This window comes from Megascapheus bottae, chromosome X (genome assembly GCF_031878675.1).
Source record: "Megascapheus bottae isolate mThoBot1 chromosome X, mThoBot2.hap1, whole genome shotgun sequence".
Classification (NCBI taxonomy): domain Eukaryota; kingdom Metazoa; phylum Chordata; class Mammalia; order Rodentia; family Geomyidae; genus Megascapheus; species Megascapheus bottae.
In genome coordinates this window covers 71,087,201-71,107,069 of record NC_143547.1, presented here as the reverse complement: position 1 = coordinate 71,107,069, position 19,869 = coordinate 71,087,201, and the positions used below count along the sequence as shown (strand labels likewise).

At 38.3% G+C, this 19,869-nt stretch overlaps 2 protein-coding genes across 2 annotated transcripts in view; one reads left to right on the top strand and one right to left on the bottom strand.

Moving 5' to 3' along the window:
* Positions 1-1,110, bottom strand: part of Dnaaf6 (dynein axonemal assembly factor 6) — a 48,206-nt gene extending 47,096 nt beyond the window's left edge. The window contains exon 1 of the mRNA XM_090326184.1: positions 1,060-1,110. The gene's annotated coding sequence lies outside the window, so the exon portion shown is untranslated. The remainder of the gene's footprint in view (positions 1-1,059) is intronic.
* A 189-nt stretch (positions 1,111-1,299) lies between these two features.
* Nup62cl (nucleoporin 62 C-terminal like) overlaps positions 1,300-19,869 on the top strand; it is a 62,884-nt gene continuing 44,314 nt past the window's right edge. Inside the window, exon 1 of the mRNA XM_090326165.1 lies at positions 1,300-1,417. Within this exon, the coding sequence (XP_090182291.1) occupies positions 1,392-1,417 (26 nt within the window). The 5' untranslated portion in view covers positions 1,300-1,391. The remainder of the gene's footprint in view (positions 1,418-19,869) is intronic.

The following is a 19,869-nucleotide window of genomic DNA, read 5'->3' as shown; positions in this document are numbered from 1 at the left end:
GTACTCAGAAATGTTTTCTTTTTCCTTTTTCAGTTGAGGTGGTAAATATTCTTTCAAGTACTTTGAAATGTTCTCCCCAAGCTCAAAGGCCTCTTTTCTCTAAGCACAGTAAAATTCTTACAATGATCACTATCTTTCCAATTGAACTCCATTCCTTTTCCTCACTAAGACTATAGTTCCAACAATATATAGTTATGTATATTGTTTTATATATGTAGTTCATATAAATATATACAAATGTATAATAAATGAATAATGTGTGATAAATGAATACTATATAATGAATGAATATATACAAATATGTAGGAATTATATATTAGTTCCAGCTTACATATTGTTTCAGAATATAAATATATACATATATCCAGCTTTCAATTTTTGAAATATATAGTGAACAAAAAAAGACATAGAATATGTACTTTCCTAATCAGTCCTGGATGAGTTAGTAGGTTTTGTGGATTCAAGGAGGCTTTACTCACTAGGCTCTGCCACGGACTGAAGATCTACCTTGCCAAGTCCACAACAAATCAGGTGAAGATCAATTACAACTCTGGGCAACAGAAATTCTCAAACTGTAAAGCGTTGTTTTCACAGTGGCAGTCACCTTACGGGTGGCAACAACTTTTTTGTTGTTTTGGTTTTTTTCCGTCTGAGTAATGTTATCTATATCCAGTGGCCAACTAGATCCCAACCTGGGCATATTAAAGATAAATGTTATCTAAAATACTAATCTAAGATAAATCTATTATAAGAAAGCCTGATTTATATTCTTTAATTATTCATTTTAAGTGGAAATGGGAGGACAGATTAAAGAGAATTGAGACAGGCCAGTTCGGAGGCAAACTTTGGCCGACCGTTGGTCAGTACTCATCGTTTGAGTTCCAACAGCCTCATCTGTCACATCCGCGTTTTGTAACGCAGTTATCTTGCTTCTCTAGGAAAGTAGTATTTAGCGATGTTTGCCTGAACTTGTGGCCTTTATACAATGGTCGCCTCAGTTTCTGTAATAATCCCAAAGTTTGAACACCTCCCCGCGTGAGGTCTGAGCTTTCTCCTCACCTTGTTCTCCGACGCTGGACACCTCCGAAAACTGGCAACGGTGAGCGCTGCGTCTCGGTTGCCTAGGGAACAACTTTCTTATTAGTCCAACCCCTCCCTCTTCCCGCTTGACTTTCTTGGCCAATCAAAGAAGAGTCTCCTTTGAACCAGTACCAGCATGGACCAATCAGAGTGTGTCCCGTTCAGGGTCACGGACCGCCCCTTCTTGTTAAGTAGATCGACCTCCTCTGTGAAGTCACATTCTCCGCGAGCGTCTCGCGGCCGCTTCACTTTGGTCTGGAGTCGTCTGGGTCCCGCCCACTTTCCGAAGCTCTGCTGGCTCACAAGCCCGCATGTTAATTTTGCTCATTAATCTGAGGTAAATTTTGGAACTTTTCCTTTTTCCACAGGCTTTGCTTTCCGTTCTGGGTTTTGTTTTTGTTGGGTTTGGGTTTGGTTTTTGGTACTAAATTCTAGTTCGCGGAATTGGGCTTTAATAACTTTCTTCAGATGCCTCAGATGCGGAGTAGAGCTGCGGGTGCTGAGGAGTAAGGATCGGAGCACAAGCCAATACTTCGGACACTTTTGGTATGGCTGTGCACTTTCTCCCCCACGCCTTCCCGGCTCTATTCCCCATGCGTAGTGTGATTGTCCAGCGCGATGCGCGTGTGTAGGTGGGATGGCGCCTTAAATCCTCTGCTACCTCCGTTACCTGCTCCTGGGAATATCGTAGATCTCAATTCCTACTTTTTTTCCAAAAGCCTGGTTATGGGGAAACGAAGGCATGCTCGAGACATGGGTGTCTTCGGCTGGGGGTGGGGGTAGATTTATGGCCTCGAGGTTTCTTCACGTAGGGGCGGGGTTATAGTCCCTTGGTGTCTTCACTTTGGGGTGGAGTTATGGCTTCAAGTTTTCCCAACGTGCTGGTTTGTTGGATTCATTTTCTTGTTTCCCCCTCTGTGTATGGCGGTCCTGTGGCTTGAACTCGGGACCTTGTAACTTGTGATCAACACTAGTGCTCTATTACTTGAACCACAGCTCCACTTCTGGCTTTTGCTGGTTTATTGAAGATAAAGAGAGTCTTACAAGCTTTCCTGCATGGCTTCGAACCGTCATCAGATCTCAGCCTCCTGAGCAATTATATTACAGATGTGAGCCACCAGTGCTGGTTTGTGGGTTGGTTTTTAACCAAAGCAAACAGAGTGAAAGACGGAATGGTAATTATTTTGGAGTAATTGGAACTAAGTTGTTTGCGCCACCTCCACCCATTATTCCTGTTGCAAGCCTGGAGAGTTTTGGTTATTAAAGGATTGAAATTCGATTATGGATGCATTAAACTCTTTCCTACTAGGCCGTTCTTAACTTGCACTCCATCTGGCACAGGCGATAGTGAACTGAATAATTTATCCGTTCTTTTCATTTTTATCCATGGTAAAAAAAAATGGAGGTAAAATATTTGTTATTGGCTACCCTGAAGTTATACACTTTGGGGCCAAATCTCACCTATGTCATAAAATTCTCCTTATTGCTGCGGATAGTCAGTTTAAGAGTCTGGCTTTTGTGGGGTTTCCATCTCCTTTTTTTATGTCGCTCCCCCCATTTTGTGCTACCACTTGTGTTATATCCGGAGCACTTTTGTGTTGGAGATGTGGGGGGGGGGGATTGGCCTGGGGCTTAAATTCAGGGCCTGGGCGTTGTCCCTGAGCATTTTTGCTCAAGGCCTGAGCTTTACTACTGCAGCTACATCTCCACTTTTGGCTTTTTGGTGATTTATTGGAGATAAGAGCCTCATGGCTTTCCTGCCCTGGGCTGCTCTCAGACTCCTGGAATAGCTAGGGTTACAGGCATGACCCACCAACACCAGACTTCTCTAGCTCATTTTTTAGGACTGCTGAAGGGTATATGTATATATTTTTAAAATTTTTTTCTAGCTTTTTGCTTTAGTTATTTTCCAGATAGTGCCACATGTTTTTTCCTGGATCACTCTCAGAATGCGAATTTCCTAACTATTCCTCTTGCCTGTGCTTCTCAAGTGTTTGCCACCATGCCTGGCTTATTTTGATGAGATGAAGGGTCTCAACTTTTTGCCCTCCACAGGCGATTGTTCAGATCTCTGAATTATGAATAGCTGGGATTACAAGTGAGAGCCACTATACCCACTTCATTTCTAATAATCTCTTTCTTTCTTTCTTTCTATTGCTCATTCTCTCTTTTCCTCCCTCCCTCACTTTCTTTTTCTATTTTTCATTTCTCCATTTCTGCCTCTTTCTCTGTCTTTCATTCATTTTCCACTCTTTTATTTCTTTTTCGCTTTTTTCTCCATTCTGGTTCTCTAATTTTCTTTTTCTTTGTTTCTTTCTATATTCTTCCCTCCCTCTTTCTTGTTCATTTCTCTGTCTCTTCCTCTTTTATTCTTTTTTCTCTCATTTTCTTTCTACTTCATACTTCTTTATTTCCCTTTTTCATCCTTCTTCTTTCACTCTTTTCTTGTCATTCTCTTGTTCTCTTTTTTTATTGTTTACTTTTCTCTTTTTTCTCCTTTTTCTTTCCCTTTCTCTTTTAGTCTATCTTTCCTTTTCCTCTTTTTCTTTCCTCTTTTTCTTTGTCCCTTTCCCTTTTTCTTTTCTCTGTCTCCTTCCTTTTTTCTCTTTCTCTTCCTCTTTCATCTTTTCTTTCTACATTTTCTTTCTCCTCTCTCAGTCCATCTTTTGCTTTTATCTCCCTTTCTCTGTTCGTTCTTTTTCTTCCTCTATTCCTTTCCATCTTTCCCCCTCTCTTTTCTGTTTTTTTTCTCTTTCTCATTCTTCCTCTTTCACCTGTTCTCTTTTTCCTGTAGCTTTCTTCATTGTCTTTTTTCTCTCCTTTTCTCCTCTTCACTCATTTATTACCTTTTTTCTCTTTTATCCTTTGCTTTCATTCTGTGTCTCTCTGATTTTCACTTTTTTCTTTCTCCTTCTATTTTCTGTCTTTCATTTTCCCTGTCTTTCTTTCTGAGATTCATTTAGATCATGGGCCCATTCCTTGCCTCCCTTACCTCCTTTATCTGCTCAGCCCTGGGAAATAAGGTACTGAACATTGGACTCCATGATCTAAGATGAAACTTCAAGCACTTTGCTTCTAAGGAGAATGCCCTGATTACTGAAACTTCAAGGTTGTGGAACCTCAGGATTAAAGAGGTCCAGTGACTCAGCCAGGGTCATGCTGTTCCTGAGAGGATCTCAGAGATTAGAACTCCTTTGATTAAGTTTAATAGTCTCCTCTTTCATAGAAAATCATACCTATATGCAGAAATGGAAATCAGGAGAGCTTCCCTGACTTGCCTTGCCGAGAGCTGGTTAGAATGTAATGTAATGTAACTTGAGAGATTTTCTAAAAGATTTTTAAAAACATTAATGTTTCAGGGGGCTTATACCTATAAAAGGGACATAACTGTTTTATGATATATATGTTAACTCCTTTAAAATAATTGATGAAATAATTATTAAATTACCATCAAAAGAAATTAAAGGTGAAATTCTACCCATTTATCATAATATGATAGCTTATTCTCCTCTTACCTTTATTCATATATCCCCATATTTTCCACAGAATTGTAATCTTTGCCTACTCAGGCTTTTTGTTTGTTGTTCAATTTACTGAAAATTGTCCTGAGAATCTTTTTATGTTGAGTGTTTAATTTTGCATTATTATTATCTTAATATTCCATAAGTAGTCTATAATTTAATTACTAAAATAAACCAGCAATAACAATTAAGTAACTACTAATAGAAAAGTTATTTCCTATTATAAAAATAACATTATAAACTCTTGATTTTCTAAGACTGAAGTCTTTTATTTCACTGAGATTGACAGGAAGCCTGGTAAGTAGAAGAGTGATCTGGATATGAAATGAAAGCTATTGCCCATTTGGCACATATGTGTGTGTGTGTGTGTGTGTGTGTGTCTGTGTCTATGTGTGCATATGTACATGCATGAACATGCTGGTACTGGAAATTGAAGTCCAAAGTTAACAATCAGCTTTTTCTTCTCAAGGATATGGCTCTGCCACTTAAGTGACATTTCCTCTTTCAGCTTTTTGCTAATAAGTTGGAAATAAGAGTCTCAAGGATATATGTGCCCAATTGACTTCAAACCCTGATCTTTACACACACACACACACACACACACACACACACACACACACACACACACATGAGTTACTTTTTTTGGTTTGTTGTGGGGCTTAAACTCAGGGACTGGGCACTGTCTCTGATCATTTCAGCATAAGTCTAGTGTTCTACTACTTGAGCCACAGCACCACTTCCAGTTTTCTGGTGTTTAATTAGAGCTGAGTCTCACAGACTTGTGCCCCGGATGACTTTGAACCTTGATCCTCAGATCTCAGCCTCATGGGTAGCTAGGATTATAGGTGTGAACCACTGGTGCCCAGCTGAATATATTTTTTAAATTAGTAAGTATAGACATTTTCAAAAATATTTACCTTATAGATATATGAATCATAGCACATTCAACCAGTTTCAAGTGCCATAATGACACACTTACAAGATTTCTTTGTTAATATCTCTTAAAAAATTATATGAATGTCAAGTAATATTTAATATATTTTTAATAATGCAGCCATTTATGTTGACTAAATGAATAAAAGCTGTAATTGATCTTACAGCCTCTCTGTTTCTGTCTGCTGTCTGTCTGTCTCTCTGTCTCTCTTTCTCTATCTCTTGAGCACATATACTGACTTTTGTCTGTCATAACAATACTGAGTAGTCCTTTAAAAAATTGTGCAGGGCCTGGAGCATAGCCTAGTGGTAGAGTGCTCTGCTAGCATGCCTGAAGCCCTAGGTTCGATTCCTCGGTACCACATACACAGAGAAAGCTGAAAGTGGTGCTGTGTCTCAAGTGACAGAGCATTAGCCTTGAGCAAAAAGTTTCCAAAGACAGTACCCAGGCCCTGAGTTCAAGCCCCAGGATTGGCAAAAGAAATTGTGCAGCCTGGTGCCAGTGGCTCATGACTGTAATCCTAGCTACTCAAGAGGCTGAGTTCTGAGGATCAAGGTTCAAAGCCATCATAGACAGTAAAGTCTGAGAGTCTTGTTTTAATTGTTATTTAAAGGAGATTCACAGAGGGGTTACAGTTTCATGAGTCAGATGATGAGTATAATTTTCAACCATGTCTTTCCTTCCCTCATTCTCTCCCAGATTTTCTTTCCTGCCCCCACCCAAAAGATATACATTTCATTTTCCACATAGTGAGTACCACTGTTGTATTCGTTCACACTTTGTTCTACTCTTTCTGTGTTCCTTCTTACCCTCCCAAACACAAAGAAACTAACAAAGAAGGAAAAAGGAAAAGAAAACAAAAAGAGCAACAGCAGCAATTTAAAAAAAATCTCATTTCTATTTCTTGGAGTTCATTTCATAAAACACTATTTTTATATGATCATATGAACATAGCTATTGAGCCTGTTTCATCCACTCCTATGCATTTCCTCCTTTGACCTCAATGTGAGACTCATCTCCATTTAACCACCAGAAGACAAAAAGTGGTGTTGTGGCTCAAATTGGTAGAGCTTTAGCCTTGAGCAAAAATGCTCAGGTATCGCGCCTGGACCCTGAGTTCAAGCTCCATGACCCAGAAAAAAATTGTGCAATAGTTTGAACAGAAAAATACAACTATATATTACCTCTCACCAAGGATTTAACTATTATTAGCATTTTTCCAGGTGCTGTTTTTTGGTATACTGGAGATTGAACCCGAGATTTCACATATGCTGACTAACACAGAGCTACACTTTCATATCTCCCCGTTTTTAAAGAACTAAATCAGTGCAGCCACCTCATTCTATAGTATCCTAGTTTCATTTCCTTCCCATCCCAGGTAATTGAGCAATTTTTGCCAATCCTGGGGCATGAACCCAGGGCCTGAGCACGGTCCTTGGGCTTTCTCAAGGCTAGAGGTCTACTACCTGAGCCACAGCACCACTTCTGGCTTTTTTTGCCAGTCCTGGGCTTGGGCTCAGGGCTTGAGCACTGTCCTTGGACTTTCTCAAGGCTAGCACTCTACCACTTGAGCCTCAGCACCACTTCCAGTTTTTTGCTATGTATGTGGGGTACCGAGGAATCGAACCCGGGTCCTCATGCATGCTAGGCAAGCAATCTACCACTAGGCCAAACTCCTGGCCCCAACTTCTGGCTTTTTCTATGTATGTGATACCAAGGAATCGAACCCAGGTCTTTGTGCCTGTTAGGCAAGCACTCTATCACTAGGCCAAACTCCCTGGCCAGATAATTGCTTTTTGGAAGCTAGTATAGTTTTTCTAAGTGCACTGAAATGCTGTCATAAATGAATTGTAATATATGTCTGTCTTTTACATCTATATAAACAGTGTACTGGAGTTACACTTCTGTAACATTTTATGGCCAACACAGTTTTTTAAGTCTTTTAAATGTAGTTATTTTTATTTTTGTATTCTATTATGACAATATTGCTTTTAAAATCTTCATTATGTACCTTTGTTAGAGGTTTGGAGGTTTGGAGATTTAGTTTATGTGTACAGATATTCATATATAAATCAGACAAGTATTTTCCCACTTACATGAGGTATGTAGAATAGGGAAATTCAGAGACAGAAAGAAAGAAGGATTACCAAGTTTGGGACTATATCAAGTGATATAGTTTCTGTTTGGGAAAATGGAAAAGTTTTCTAATTCTGGTAGCAGTTAAACAGCATTGTGAATGTATTTAGTGCCATTGAATTTGTACTTAACAATAAAATGGCAACTTTTATGTCTTGTATCATTTACCAAAATAAAAACACAAAATTCCAAACAAGAATCATGCTTATCTTACGAAAGCACATACTTGATAATTTTGTTTTTTTGTGTTCTACCACTTGAGCCATGCCTCCTGCCTGGCTTTTTGCTGATTATTTTATTTAATCCTACAGGTACTTTTTATTAAAGGAAAATACTCCTGTGGTAATTAAGAAAAGTTAATTTGGAAGACTGGAAATCATGTTCATATTTTTTTTTAAGTACAAGTACTTTGCTGGTTATTGTAGAGGTGGAATCTTGCAGACTTTTCTGCCTGGGCTGGATTTGAAAGTGGACTTTCCAGTTCACAGCCTCCTGAATAGCTAGGATTACAAACATGAGGCACTGGCATCTGGCTAGTTGGTATTTTTGAGATAGTGTCTTCCTTTTAATGCTAAGTCATTTTGGACTGTGAATCTCTTAGGTGTGCATCCTCATGTTTCTGGGATGACAAATGAGTGCTATTGTGCCCAGTCCTTGGTTGGAAAGAGTCCTAAGATCTTTTCTTGCCTAGACTGACCTTGAACCTTGATTCTCCAATGTCAGCCTCCTAAATAGTTAAGTTTATAGGCTTGAATCACCCATACCCAACAGTTTTTTACTTCCTTAAGTGACAACTTTAACTGAATGCCCGTGCTCTCACCTTAATCCTGGTTATTTGACATCAGGAGGACCACAGTTCCAGGCCAGCCCTGGCAGAAAAATCTATCCTTTGCAAGAAACTGTGAATTGCGGCATGTGCCTATTACTATGGTAGGAAGCAAAAAATAGGAAGATCGAGATCCAGGCACATGCCTCAACAGGAAATGGGACCCAATCTTGAAAATAACAAGCCCAAAAAAGATCAGAGGTAGAATACCTACCTAGCAGTTATAAGGCCTTGATTTCAAACCCCATTACTGATAAAGAAGAAAAAACAATTTTATCATCCTTATAAAGGAGTAAAGGATTTTTATTTTCAACACCAGAATTCAGTCTTCAGTTTTGTTTGTATTTTATCCGTACTTTCTTCTTTTTCCTCTAGGTCTCCAATGTTTTGGTCCCAGCTCTTCTAACTATGGGCACTTTTTTATACCAGTACTGGGGCTTGAACTTGATCTGGGCACTGTCAGTAAGCTTTTTTGCTCAAGGCCATTACTCTACCACTTAAGCCACAGTTCTTCTTCCAGCTTTCTGATGATTAAGTGGAGAAAGGAGTCTCTCAGACTTTCTTGCCCACACTGGCTTTAAACTGTGATTCTCAGATCTGAGCCTTATGAGTAGCTTGTACTACAAGTATAAGCTCTCAGCTCTGGGCTAATAGGTGCATTTTTTTGCCAGTCCTGGGCTTGAGCTCAGGGCCTGAGCACTGTCCTTGGACTTTCTCAAGGCTAGAGCCTCAGCACCACTTCCGGGCTTTTTTTTTCTATGTATGTGGTACTGAGGAATCAAACCCAGGTCTTCGTGCATGCCAGGCAAGCACTCTACCACTAGGCCAAACTCCCGGCCCCAATAGGTACATTTTTAAGCTGTGTTTTTTATTTGAATGCCTTTCACCTTTTTACTTGACTTATTCTCTCAAGTGTTTGAATTTTTTGCCCTTCTAATTGGTCCATAACTGATCTTCCCTCCTCTCTCTTAGGTCCATCTAACTGCTTTCCACATGGGCTGGGGGACCATGCCAGTCTTTGCTCTCTATGCTTGCAGTCTCTTGTGCTCACTTCCTCCAAGATTCTCTCTTAAATCCTGCTGCTTATTCTCCCCTTTGATACCACCCTGGACTTTCCTTTTCAAAGTTTGATACTGCTAAGGTCATTCACTGAAAACGAGATCTCATTAATACACATTTCCAATCTTCTGAAAGATCACACTCATTTTTGCAATGCTGGAGATAGAACCTAGGGCCTCACACTTACCAGACAAGTGCTGTACCACTGAACTACCATTCCAAGCCTCACACTTTGAATATTTAGAAGGCTTATGTTGGTTTTGGATTTAAAAAAAACACAAAAACTTCTTCTAGCTGAGCACTATAATCAGTGGCTCAGGAGGCCAAGACTTGGGGAATTATCATTTGAAGCAAGCAGGGGAAAAGAAAAGGTCTCTATGATTTCATCTCCAATTAACAAGCTAAAAGTTGGATTGGAAGTATGGCTCAAGCGAGCTAACAAGATATCAAGTGAATTCAGTGCTCCTGAGTTCAAGCCTTAGTACCATCAAGCAACAAAATAAAACAACATTAAAAAACCCTTTTTCTCCATCTTAAAATTACTGATAGGCCAGGAGTGTGACCTAGTGGTAGAGTGCTTGCCTAGCATGCACAAAGCCCTGGTTCAGTTGCTTTGTACCACATACATAGAAAAAGCTGAAAGTGGTGCTTATGGCTCGATAGAGCTCTAGCCCTGAGAAAGCCCATGGACAGTGCTCAGGGCCTGAGTTCAAGCCCCATGACTGGCCAAAAAAATAGATTTTGACCTTATGGCTTTGGAAAGTTACAGTATGAAGGCAAAGAAGGATTTAATATGAAATATACTGCTTAAGATATTTAATATGAACCCCCAAACTAGTATATTATTTTCAGAAACCCCATATTGTGCTTTATTATCAGAGAAAATGATCGCCATTCTAAGTTTAATCTAAGTTTAATGTCTGTAAATTTCACCCCTCCATAGCCATTTGTCTCTGCAGTAAAATATTAACTTAATTTTGACTTCAGAAATTGGCATGCATGAGTATTATTGGCAAATCCTGTACTAGAGGATTTTAATTTCTCCCCCTTTGTTCTATAGAACTTTTTCTGAAAGAAATTATCTTGGAGATATAGGATTTTCTTCAGTGAATTAGTTCTTTACTTTTGCTTTTCTGCCTCTCTAATGAATGAATGTTAGAGAACCACATATATGGTGAGTGATCACTGTTTGTAGAAGCAGTTCCATAACGTGACTAATCATATTGCATGACTTTTCAAGGCATATCTTTTTGTCATGATGTTCTTGAGGAGGTAAAGTGCATTTGTGGAACACGATGGTTGTCAAGTAACTAGATAGTTTAGAGAAAATACTGCCTCTAAGAAAGAATAGTTTATTTGCTTCCAAGAAAGTAGGAATATTTTTTAATAAATTATATACATGAGTTTCTGTTAGCTACCTCTTGATAGTCATTTCTTGAAGAAATGTGCGGAAATAGTGGTATGTATGTATAATCCTCCAGAAATCACAAACTTTTTTGAGACAGAAGTCCCTGCATATTCGTGTTGAATTCATCTTGTTGTCTTTTGATATTTTATAATAGTATTATTTTAATTTTTTATTCTAATATTAAAATAGACAAACTATGTCATTTTCCTTTATTTACTAGTCTCTTGAATCTAGGGAAGATGTTCAGTCATCTTCATGCATTGGTTTCCATAGCTACAGAATAGAGTTAAAAGTCCCATTCTGATTTGTTGTTCATTCACTAAAGATGAGGGATTTGAGATTAGTAAGTGCTTCCATTTTTGCTTTTTGTTTTTTAATATTACAAAACTATACAAGAACTGGAATGGTAAAGTGATGGGTTCCTAAGTGATATGTCATAATTTATTGATGATAGGAAACTGATATATCACTTTCCTACCCAAAGACTCCAGGATCAATAAATGACAAGCAGTAGTACATATAGCAGATAATTTGCATGCTGATAAAGGAGATCGATGTGTGGTAACTATTTTGGAATAGCAATTTGCAATCCAATTTATGTTTACTCCCCAGGCCAGCTGAGAGTGCTCCACAATTATCCTTGATTTGCTGATTCTTCACCCACAGCAATGATAACCCCATCATCATATTTTGGATGCTTTCACATAGCACTTTCCATTATTAAATTAAATTAGGTAAAGTAAAATATGCAGAGTCCTTAGTAAATTTATTTTTTGATGAAAGTTACTCAGTAGAACTTCTAGAGAGTCATAATGAGGAAACTGGGCATCCATGGTTTTAAGAGACTGCTACAGTCTGGAGGCATCAGCACTCAGTGCACTGTTTTTCCCTTTCAAGTCCTCTAGTTAATTCAGCAAGCCCCATTCTGATTACACCGTCAGGCTGAGAACACCTGCCCATGTCTTACATTAGTCCTTCCAGTGAGCTCTGGTGAGTGTTCTGCAGCTCTTCACCATGCAGTATTATTGGTTTGAACATATGTCACCCAAGATATAACTGTAAACTACTTTATAGGGGAAGATGTGGTTTTGTTCCCTTTTGAGCTATTAAGTTACATGTTAGAAGTAGAACATAGGTTTCCCAGAGGAACTCAATTAGACAAAGATAAATATGCCTACTAATAGCAAACAGGTGTGGCAGATATCTTCTCCATTTTTAATAAAATGATGATCTTACACAGGAACATCAAAGTGTGCTACAGTCCTATTTGTGAGAAAGATAGGAAATATTGATTGATAACAAACTCAAATCTGGGACTAAGGTTGGGAGTTTGGCCTAGTGGTAGAGTGCTTGCCTAGCATGGGCGAAGACCCAGATTTGATTCCTCGGTACCACAAACATAGAAAAAAAGCCCGGAAGTGGTGCTGAGGCTCAAGTGGTAGAGCTCTAGCCTTGAGAAAGCCCAAGGATAGTGCTCAGGCCCTGAGCTCAAGCCCAGGACTGGCAAAAAAAAGAAGAAATTCTGCGACTGAAACTTGCATGATGAGAACTCGGGGTGCAAAACCTCTGAGACAACTGGGTTCTCTTTAACTTCTAGAAACTAGTACTTGTGGGAAGAAAATGATGATCTGTTGAATCACATTTAATTACTTATATGAAGACATAAGTTAGTCTATGAATTTTCAAAACTGACTTAAGAATGTAACAAAAAATAAGTGCAGGCGCTCATGCCTGTAATCCTAGCTATTCAGGAGGCTGAGATCTGAAGATCGTGGTTTGAAACTGGCCAAGGCAGAAAAGTCCCATATGAGACTCTTATCTCCAATTAATCCACTCAACGACTGGAAGTGGTGCTGTGGCTTAAGTGGTAGAGTGCTAGCCTTGAGCACAAAGAGGCTTAGGGACAGCATCCAGGCATTGAGTTCAAGCTCCACAACTGACATTTAGAAAGGAATGTAACAAAAATGTCTTTTAGAGCCAGGCGCAGTGACTCACAGCTGTAATCCTAGCTACTCAGGAGGCTGCAATCTGAGGAACACGGTTCAAAGCCAGCCTAGGCACTAAAAAATGTGACATTCTTTTTTTTTATTGTAATTAGTAAAAGGGTTACATGATATTTGCCAGATAGAAGGTGCATTAATTCACATACATTGATACCCTTTCACATGTCTTGGTACCCATTTCCCTCCCCCCCCCACACCCCCCACCCGTCTTGGTTTTCCCCCCTTCCCTATCAAATTTCAAATATCCAAATACAAATAAGTTCAATATATCAGATAACAAAGTGAGATACTATACCAATATGAGATAACCAAGGGACAGCAAAGGAGATGAGAGACAACATAGTACATTAAGGACAACAATCATTCATTATATAGCTTTTGTTTCACTATCCTGGAGGTCCTTTCAATTAGCTTCACATTATTCTTATCTTCAATTAACTACTAGAAAAACGCGAAGTGGGGCTATGGCTCCAGGGGTAGGGAGGCAGCCTTGAGATGAAGAGCTCAGGGACAATGCATGCAGGTCCAGGGTTCAAGCCCCATGACCCACAGGAAAAAATGACTTTTAGTTCTTTTTTTTTCCAATCCTGGGCTTGGGCTCAGGGCCTGAGCACTGTCCCTGGATTTTCTCAAGGCTAGGGCTCTACCACTTGAGCCACAGCACCACTTCTGGCTTTTTGCTACGTATGTGGTACCGAGGAATTGAACCCGGGTCTTCGTGCATGCTAGGCAAGCACTCTACCACTAGGCCAAACTCCAGGTCCCTCTTTTAGTTCTTTTTATGGAATGCTACCTCAGTGGTAATTGCTGTGGTGCATGTCTATAATCCCAGCTACTTTGGAGGTAGTGGCAGATTTTTTTCTGGAAGGGACCCCATTTGGAAAATACAACCAGAAGTGTTAAGGGTGTAGCTCAAGTGACATCTGACCAGCCTAGCAAGCTTGAAGACTTCAGTGTTAATTAAAAAATACACTGTTTCCATGTGTTCTCAATAACATAGAAGATGCCAAGCTATTGAGTTGGAAATAGGATTTTGCATGTGAAACATAATAGAGATACAATACCTTAACTTATGCTTTCTTTACTGTCTAGTGTTTCATGCTGTCAATGAAAACAGCTCTTTCAAAAAGTAAAAAGTGGTGGGGTTGTGGAGAAAGAGGAACCCTACTGCATTGCTGGTGGGAATGTAAACTAGTACAGCCACTCTGGAAGGAAGATTGGAGGGTTTTTTTTTTTAAAAACAAAACAAAACAAAAAACTGAAAATAGACCTTTCCTACAATCCTACCTGGGCATCTACCCTGAGCATCATAACCCAGGATATGATAAGGACACCTGCTCAGCCATATACATCTCTGCACTATTCACAATAGCCAAGTGATGGAAACAACCCAGATGCCCCACTATAGATGAACAGTTACAAAAATGTGGTACATATGTACAATGGAATTCTACATAGCCAACAGACAAGATAAAGTAATGGCTGGGAAGTGGATGAAACTAGAGTGAATCATGTTGAGTGAGATAAGTCAAGACTAAAGGAACAAATGGAACATGGTCTCCTTGATATGTGGATATTAGATCCAAATACTACAAGACCAGTGACTCAATATTCGGATACCCAAGGTTATGGGCATGGTCCAAAAGATATAAGCATAACTACATAGACATAAAGATATATGATGGAATATTACTCTGTAGACAATATTATATTATATAGATTGATATGTATCTATGACATACAAACCCTCAGCTTAATTTTAATTAGTTCTAAAATCTATGTGCCAGTGTTTATATAGAGATTCCCTTCTTGAATACTTGTTTGTTAAACATGACATTTGAAATATGATGTAAAAATCAATGTTTATAAAATCATTTTTAAAAAAAGTAAAAAGTGAACCAGGAACAGTTTGGCTCACAGCTATAATCCCAGCTTCCCCAGAAACAGATCAAAGCCAGCCCAGGCAGGAGAAAGTTCATGAGACTCTTATCTACAATAAACCACTCAGAAAAAGCCAGAAATTGCACTCGCTCAATTGTTAGAGCATTAGAACCTTGAGCAAAAGTAGCTCAGAGACAGTGCCCAAACTGAGTTCGAGTCCCAGGACCAGCAAAAACAATAACGTATGGTGATGAGAAAATATGACTAGTTTTGTTGTTTCCACTTTCTTTCCTAGTGATCCTAGTGAGTAGCATGTAAAGTAACAGGACTTTTTTCTTTTATAAAATACTTTTGAAACTGATTATTTAAATGATCATTCATGGCTGTTGTATAAAAGTTAATTTTTAGCCAAGTACAATGGGATCACACCTATAATCCTAGCTACTCAAGACTTTGAGCTCTGAGGATCATAATTTTAAGGATCCGATGCCAAAAATCCTTGAGGCTCTTTTTTTTTGCCAGTCCTGAGCCTTGAACTCAGGGCCTGGGCACTGTTCTTAGACTTTCTCAAGGCTAGAGCTCTACCACTTGAGCAATAGCACCATTTCCGACTTTTGTCTATGTATGTGGTAACGAGGAATCGAACCCAGGTCTTCGTGCATGCCAGGCAAGCACTGTACCACTAGGCCAAACTCCTGGCCCGCCTTGAGGCTTCTATCTCTAATTAGGCACACAAAAAAAGCAGACTGTGGAGTTGTGGCTCAAATTGGTAGAGCACTAGCCTGGAGCACAAAAGCTCAGTGACAGTGCCCATGCACTGTCTATTCATTTTGATTGGAGAAGGATTATAATTTCAGAATTATTTTTCTCATAGCACTTTGAAATGTTTTTCTCTTGTCTTCCAACTTTTATTGTTGGTAAGGAAGAGCCGGCTGTCAGTCTTGTTATTACTGCCTTTTAGGTAAATCATTTGTTTCTCACGTAAGTGTCAGAATTTTTTCTCTGCACTTAATATTCTACCATTTCAATATAGTATATATATATATATATACGTGTGTGTGTATATAGATATACATATGGGTTTATGTATGTGTACATGGTGGTGAAGGGTTGCTTACTTGTACTTGGTAACCTTTTAAATGTAAGAAAACATTTTTCTTTATTTCTAGCAAAATTGATTGTTAACTCTATTAATATTGTCAATGCCATTCTAGTTTTTACTTCTGAATTTGTAATGGATAAAAATTAGATTATCTTTTAATTTCTGTCTTCTTATCATCTTATATGCCCTGTGTTCTGGCAGTTTCTTCTGTTTTCTCTTCGAATTCATTAATATTTTTCTCTCTTTAGCTATATCTAGCCTATTATTTTAAACTATCTATTGAACTCTTTTATTTTTGTTAATTCTGAGCAATTATTTATGTATTTGGGTACCACTAGGTATTGAACTCAGGGCCTAGTGCATGGCAGGCAGGTATTGTACTGCTTGAGCTACAACTCCAGCCCTCTTAAAAATATTTCTCTCCCTTTTCTTGCATTGTTAGTGCATTTCTTTTTTTAAAAAACAGGTTTTTACAATTTATTAATCCCTCTGTGAAAAATCCGTCATCACTTCAGGTCAAGTCTTTGCAGGATCTTCATTCCTTTGGCTTTTTGCCAGCTCTAACATTGGCCTTGGCAGTACCTCTGACTTTCTTTGTTCTGTTTTTGCGTTCCTTTCGCTGTTTCCAGAGGTCTTTTTGTTTTCATACAGGCCATGTCTTGCAAGTCTATGTTTGGGTTCATTTTTCTTTGCATAATCCAAAGAATCATAAATCATGCCACAGTATTAGCAAAGATATGGAACCAACCCAGAAGCCCCTCAGTTGATGAGTGGATCAACAAGATGGGGTATTTATACACAATGGAATTTTATGCTGCTGTCAGAAAGAATGACATCGCCCCATTTGTAAGGAAATGGAAAGACTTGGAAAAAAATCATATTAAGTGAAGTAAGCCAGACTCAAAGGAACATAGGCTCAATGGTCTCCCTCACTTGTCATAATCAGTAGAAACCTTGGGCTGTCATAGCAGAGATTTACAATAGAGCAAAACCTAGATACATAAGACCATATAGTATGACGCTAAATGTAAGGACCTCCAGGATAAGGAAACAAAAGCCATATAATGAGTGACTGTTGTCCTTAATGTACTGTTATCTCTCATCTCTTTTGCTGTCTCTTGTTTATCTCATATTGTTACAATATTTCACCTTGTTATCTGATATATTCTATATATGCTTAATTGGTTATTTGAAATTGGCTAGGGAAGGGGGGAAATCAAGATGAGCTGGGGGATGGGGGAAGGGAAATGGGGACCAGGACATGAGAAAGGGTATCAATGCTTCTGAAGTCATGCACCTTCTATCTGGTGAATATAATGTAACCCTTCTATTAATTACAATAAAAATATATGGAAAAAAATAAATCATGTCAAAGTCGGTTGTCTTGCCTCCACCAAAATGGGTTCTGAATCAAAATACAAAGATGACATCAGGTGTGGTCTTATATATTTTGGCAAGTTTTTCCCAGATTTCTGTCTTAGGTACTGTTGCCTTTCCAGGGTGAAGGACATCAATAACCATCTGCTTCCTCTGAAGTAGTCAGTTGGTCATGAACTTCCTGGTTTGAATAGTTACTGTCATTCATGATGGCAGCAGACTTTCAGACAGCAAGGGAGGAAAAGTGTTAGTGCATTTCTGATACTTAATTCTTGGAACTTTATTCCCCTTATATGTATTGGTTTGTATTTTTAATGTCTGTTTTTCTCAAGACTTTGGAACTTACTAAGTGTACATGTTAATAGTCCATTCAAATTGCTTTATTATTTCTAATTCCTTCAAAATGAAGAATTTTTTTTGGTATCAAAGATGGCTTATTTTAGCCAGGCTTATTTCTAGCTACTCAGGAAGAGGAGATCTGGGAATCTTCAATTGAAGCCAGTCAGGGCCAGAAAGTCAGTGATATTCTTTCTCTAATTAATCATCAACAAAACCAGAAATGGAACTGTGGCTCAATGGTAGAGTGGTAGCCTTAAGGAAAAAAGCTTAGTGAGAGCATGAGGCCTTGATTTCAATCCCCAGTAACAGCAAAGGGAGAAAATAAAGCAAAATAAACCTAAAAAACTCATTACTGCTCTATTTATTTGGTGTTGAGATCCCTAGCTCATTTGCCTTTTCTCCATCATTCAAGGTCTTTTTTGTTTTGTATATCATATTCAGTGTTAGTTGTATCTAGAAGGAGAAAGAAAAATACATCTTCCAAGTCTTCCTTGAAATGGAGTAAAAATTCTACTTTCTACAATCTTTCATATATCTAGATTTCTTCGAGCTTATTGGTAGTGTTTTTATGGTTTATATAGTTAAGAATCTCACTTTTTCTAAATTGTTAGTGAGTTGAACTATTCTTTTAGACATCTTTTTCCTATTTATTAAATTTGTTATTATCTTCCTGATATACTGATATGCTTCTGGACTCCTAGTCTTTCATTTGTCTGTCTTTTATTGTTCCACTATCACTATTTTTATGACTATAGCATGCTCTTCCATCTTGTGGTATAAGGCTGCTTTCTCCCATTTGATTGGGAGCCAATTCAGTGCTGTGGTTGGAGTTATGACTCAGTTGGTATAGTGGTAGCCAATGAGCCAAAGTAGCAGGTACTGTGTTAGAGTTCCAGACTCGGATCTAAAAAAAGACAAAAAATTAATTCTATACTTAACAAATTATTAAGGTAGTAGGAATTTTCATGTGCCTGTCATCTATCATGTATATACTTATCTATAACATTGTGGAGGAACAAACCTAGGGCCTCACAAATGCCTAGACAGGCACTCAGACACACCCCAATTCTTCTTATATTCTTAAACATAAAGAATTCCAGCTGGTTTTGGCATGCATATATCACTAAGTAGAGGAAATTATAATTCAGATTATTCCTCTTGACCTGTGGTTCTCAACTGGTGGTAATTTTGTTCCCTACTCTCTTTCTTGTTGATATCTGACTATGCAGAAAACATTCTAGTTGTCAAGACTACAGAGGGATTAGTGACGTCTGTAAGATACCATTGTAAGTCCCTATTGAACCCTAATCACGCTGCTTAAATATCCTGTGGTGCATAAAGCAGCTATCTATCACAAAATATCAGTCCCATTAGTGTTATTAGTACCATGTTGAGAAACTACTCTAATCCTTGGAGAAAATAAAATTTTGTGTCTTAAGTCCTTTATCACTTTTTGTGATGGTCCTGGGGCTTGGATTCAGGGCCTGGATATTGTCTCTGAGTTTTCCGTTTTTTGCAACAACATCAAGGAAGGACAGTTCTCTACCACAGCGGAGCCACAGCTCCACTTTCACCTTTTTGGTGGTTAATTGGAGATAAGCAGACTTTCCTGCCTGGGCTGAATTTGAACCATAATCCTCAGATGTCTTACCTCCTATGGAGGTAGGATGGCAGGCATGAGCCGCTGACTCTTGGCTTTAAATCTCTTTATTTTGGAGTAAGACTCATTTAACTTAAAAGCAAATTATATTAAGTGGTATTTTCTTCCTTAGTTATCTCTAGATATGTGATTTAAGGTCAGACCTTGAAACTGTGCCAATATTTGAAACACATGATCAAGATTTTAAAATATGGGCATAAATCAAGTATAATTTAATTAGAGCCAGTGAAGAGATTTCAGCAATTCAGCCAGTTACAAAATAAATAATACAAAAATCAATAGCTTCTCTATGTTTAAGCAATAATAGTTGTTGGGAAATATAATTGATAAAAGTCCAATTAACAATTTTTGGCCAAAAGTATGAGATAAATGCCTAAGAATAATTTTTTAAAATTGTGCATTACTAAGACGAAGAAAACCTCAACATTTTGCTTGGGATGATGAATATGAAAAGACTCACTGAATGGACAGACTCTAATATAAAAATATCCATTGCCTCCAGATTAATCTGTATATTTAATGCAATTCCTGTAAGGCCATAAT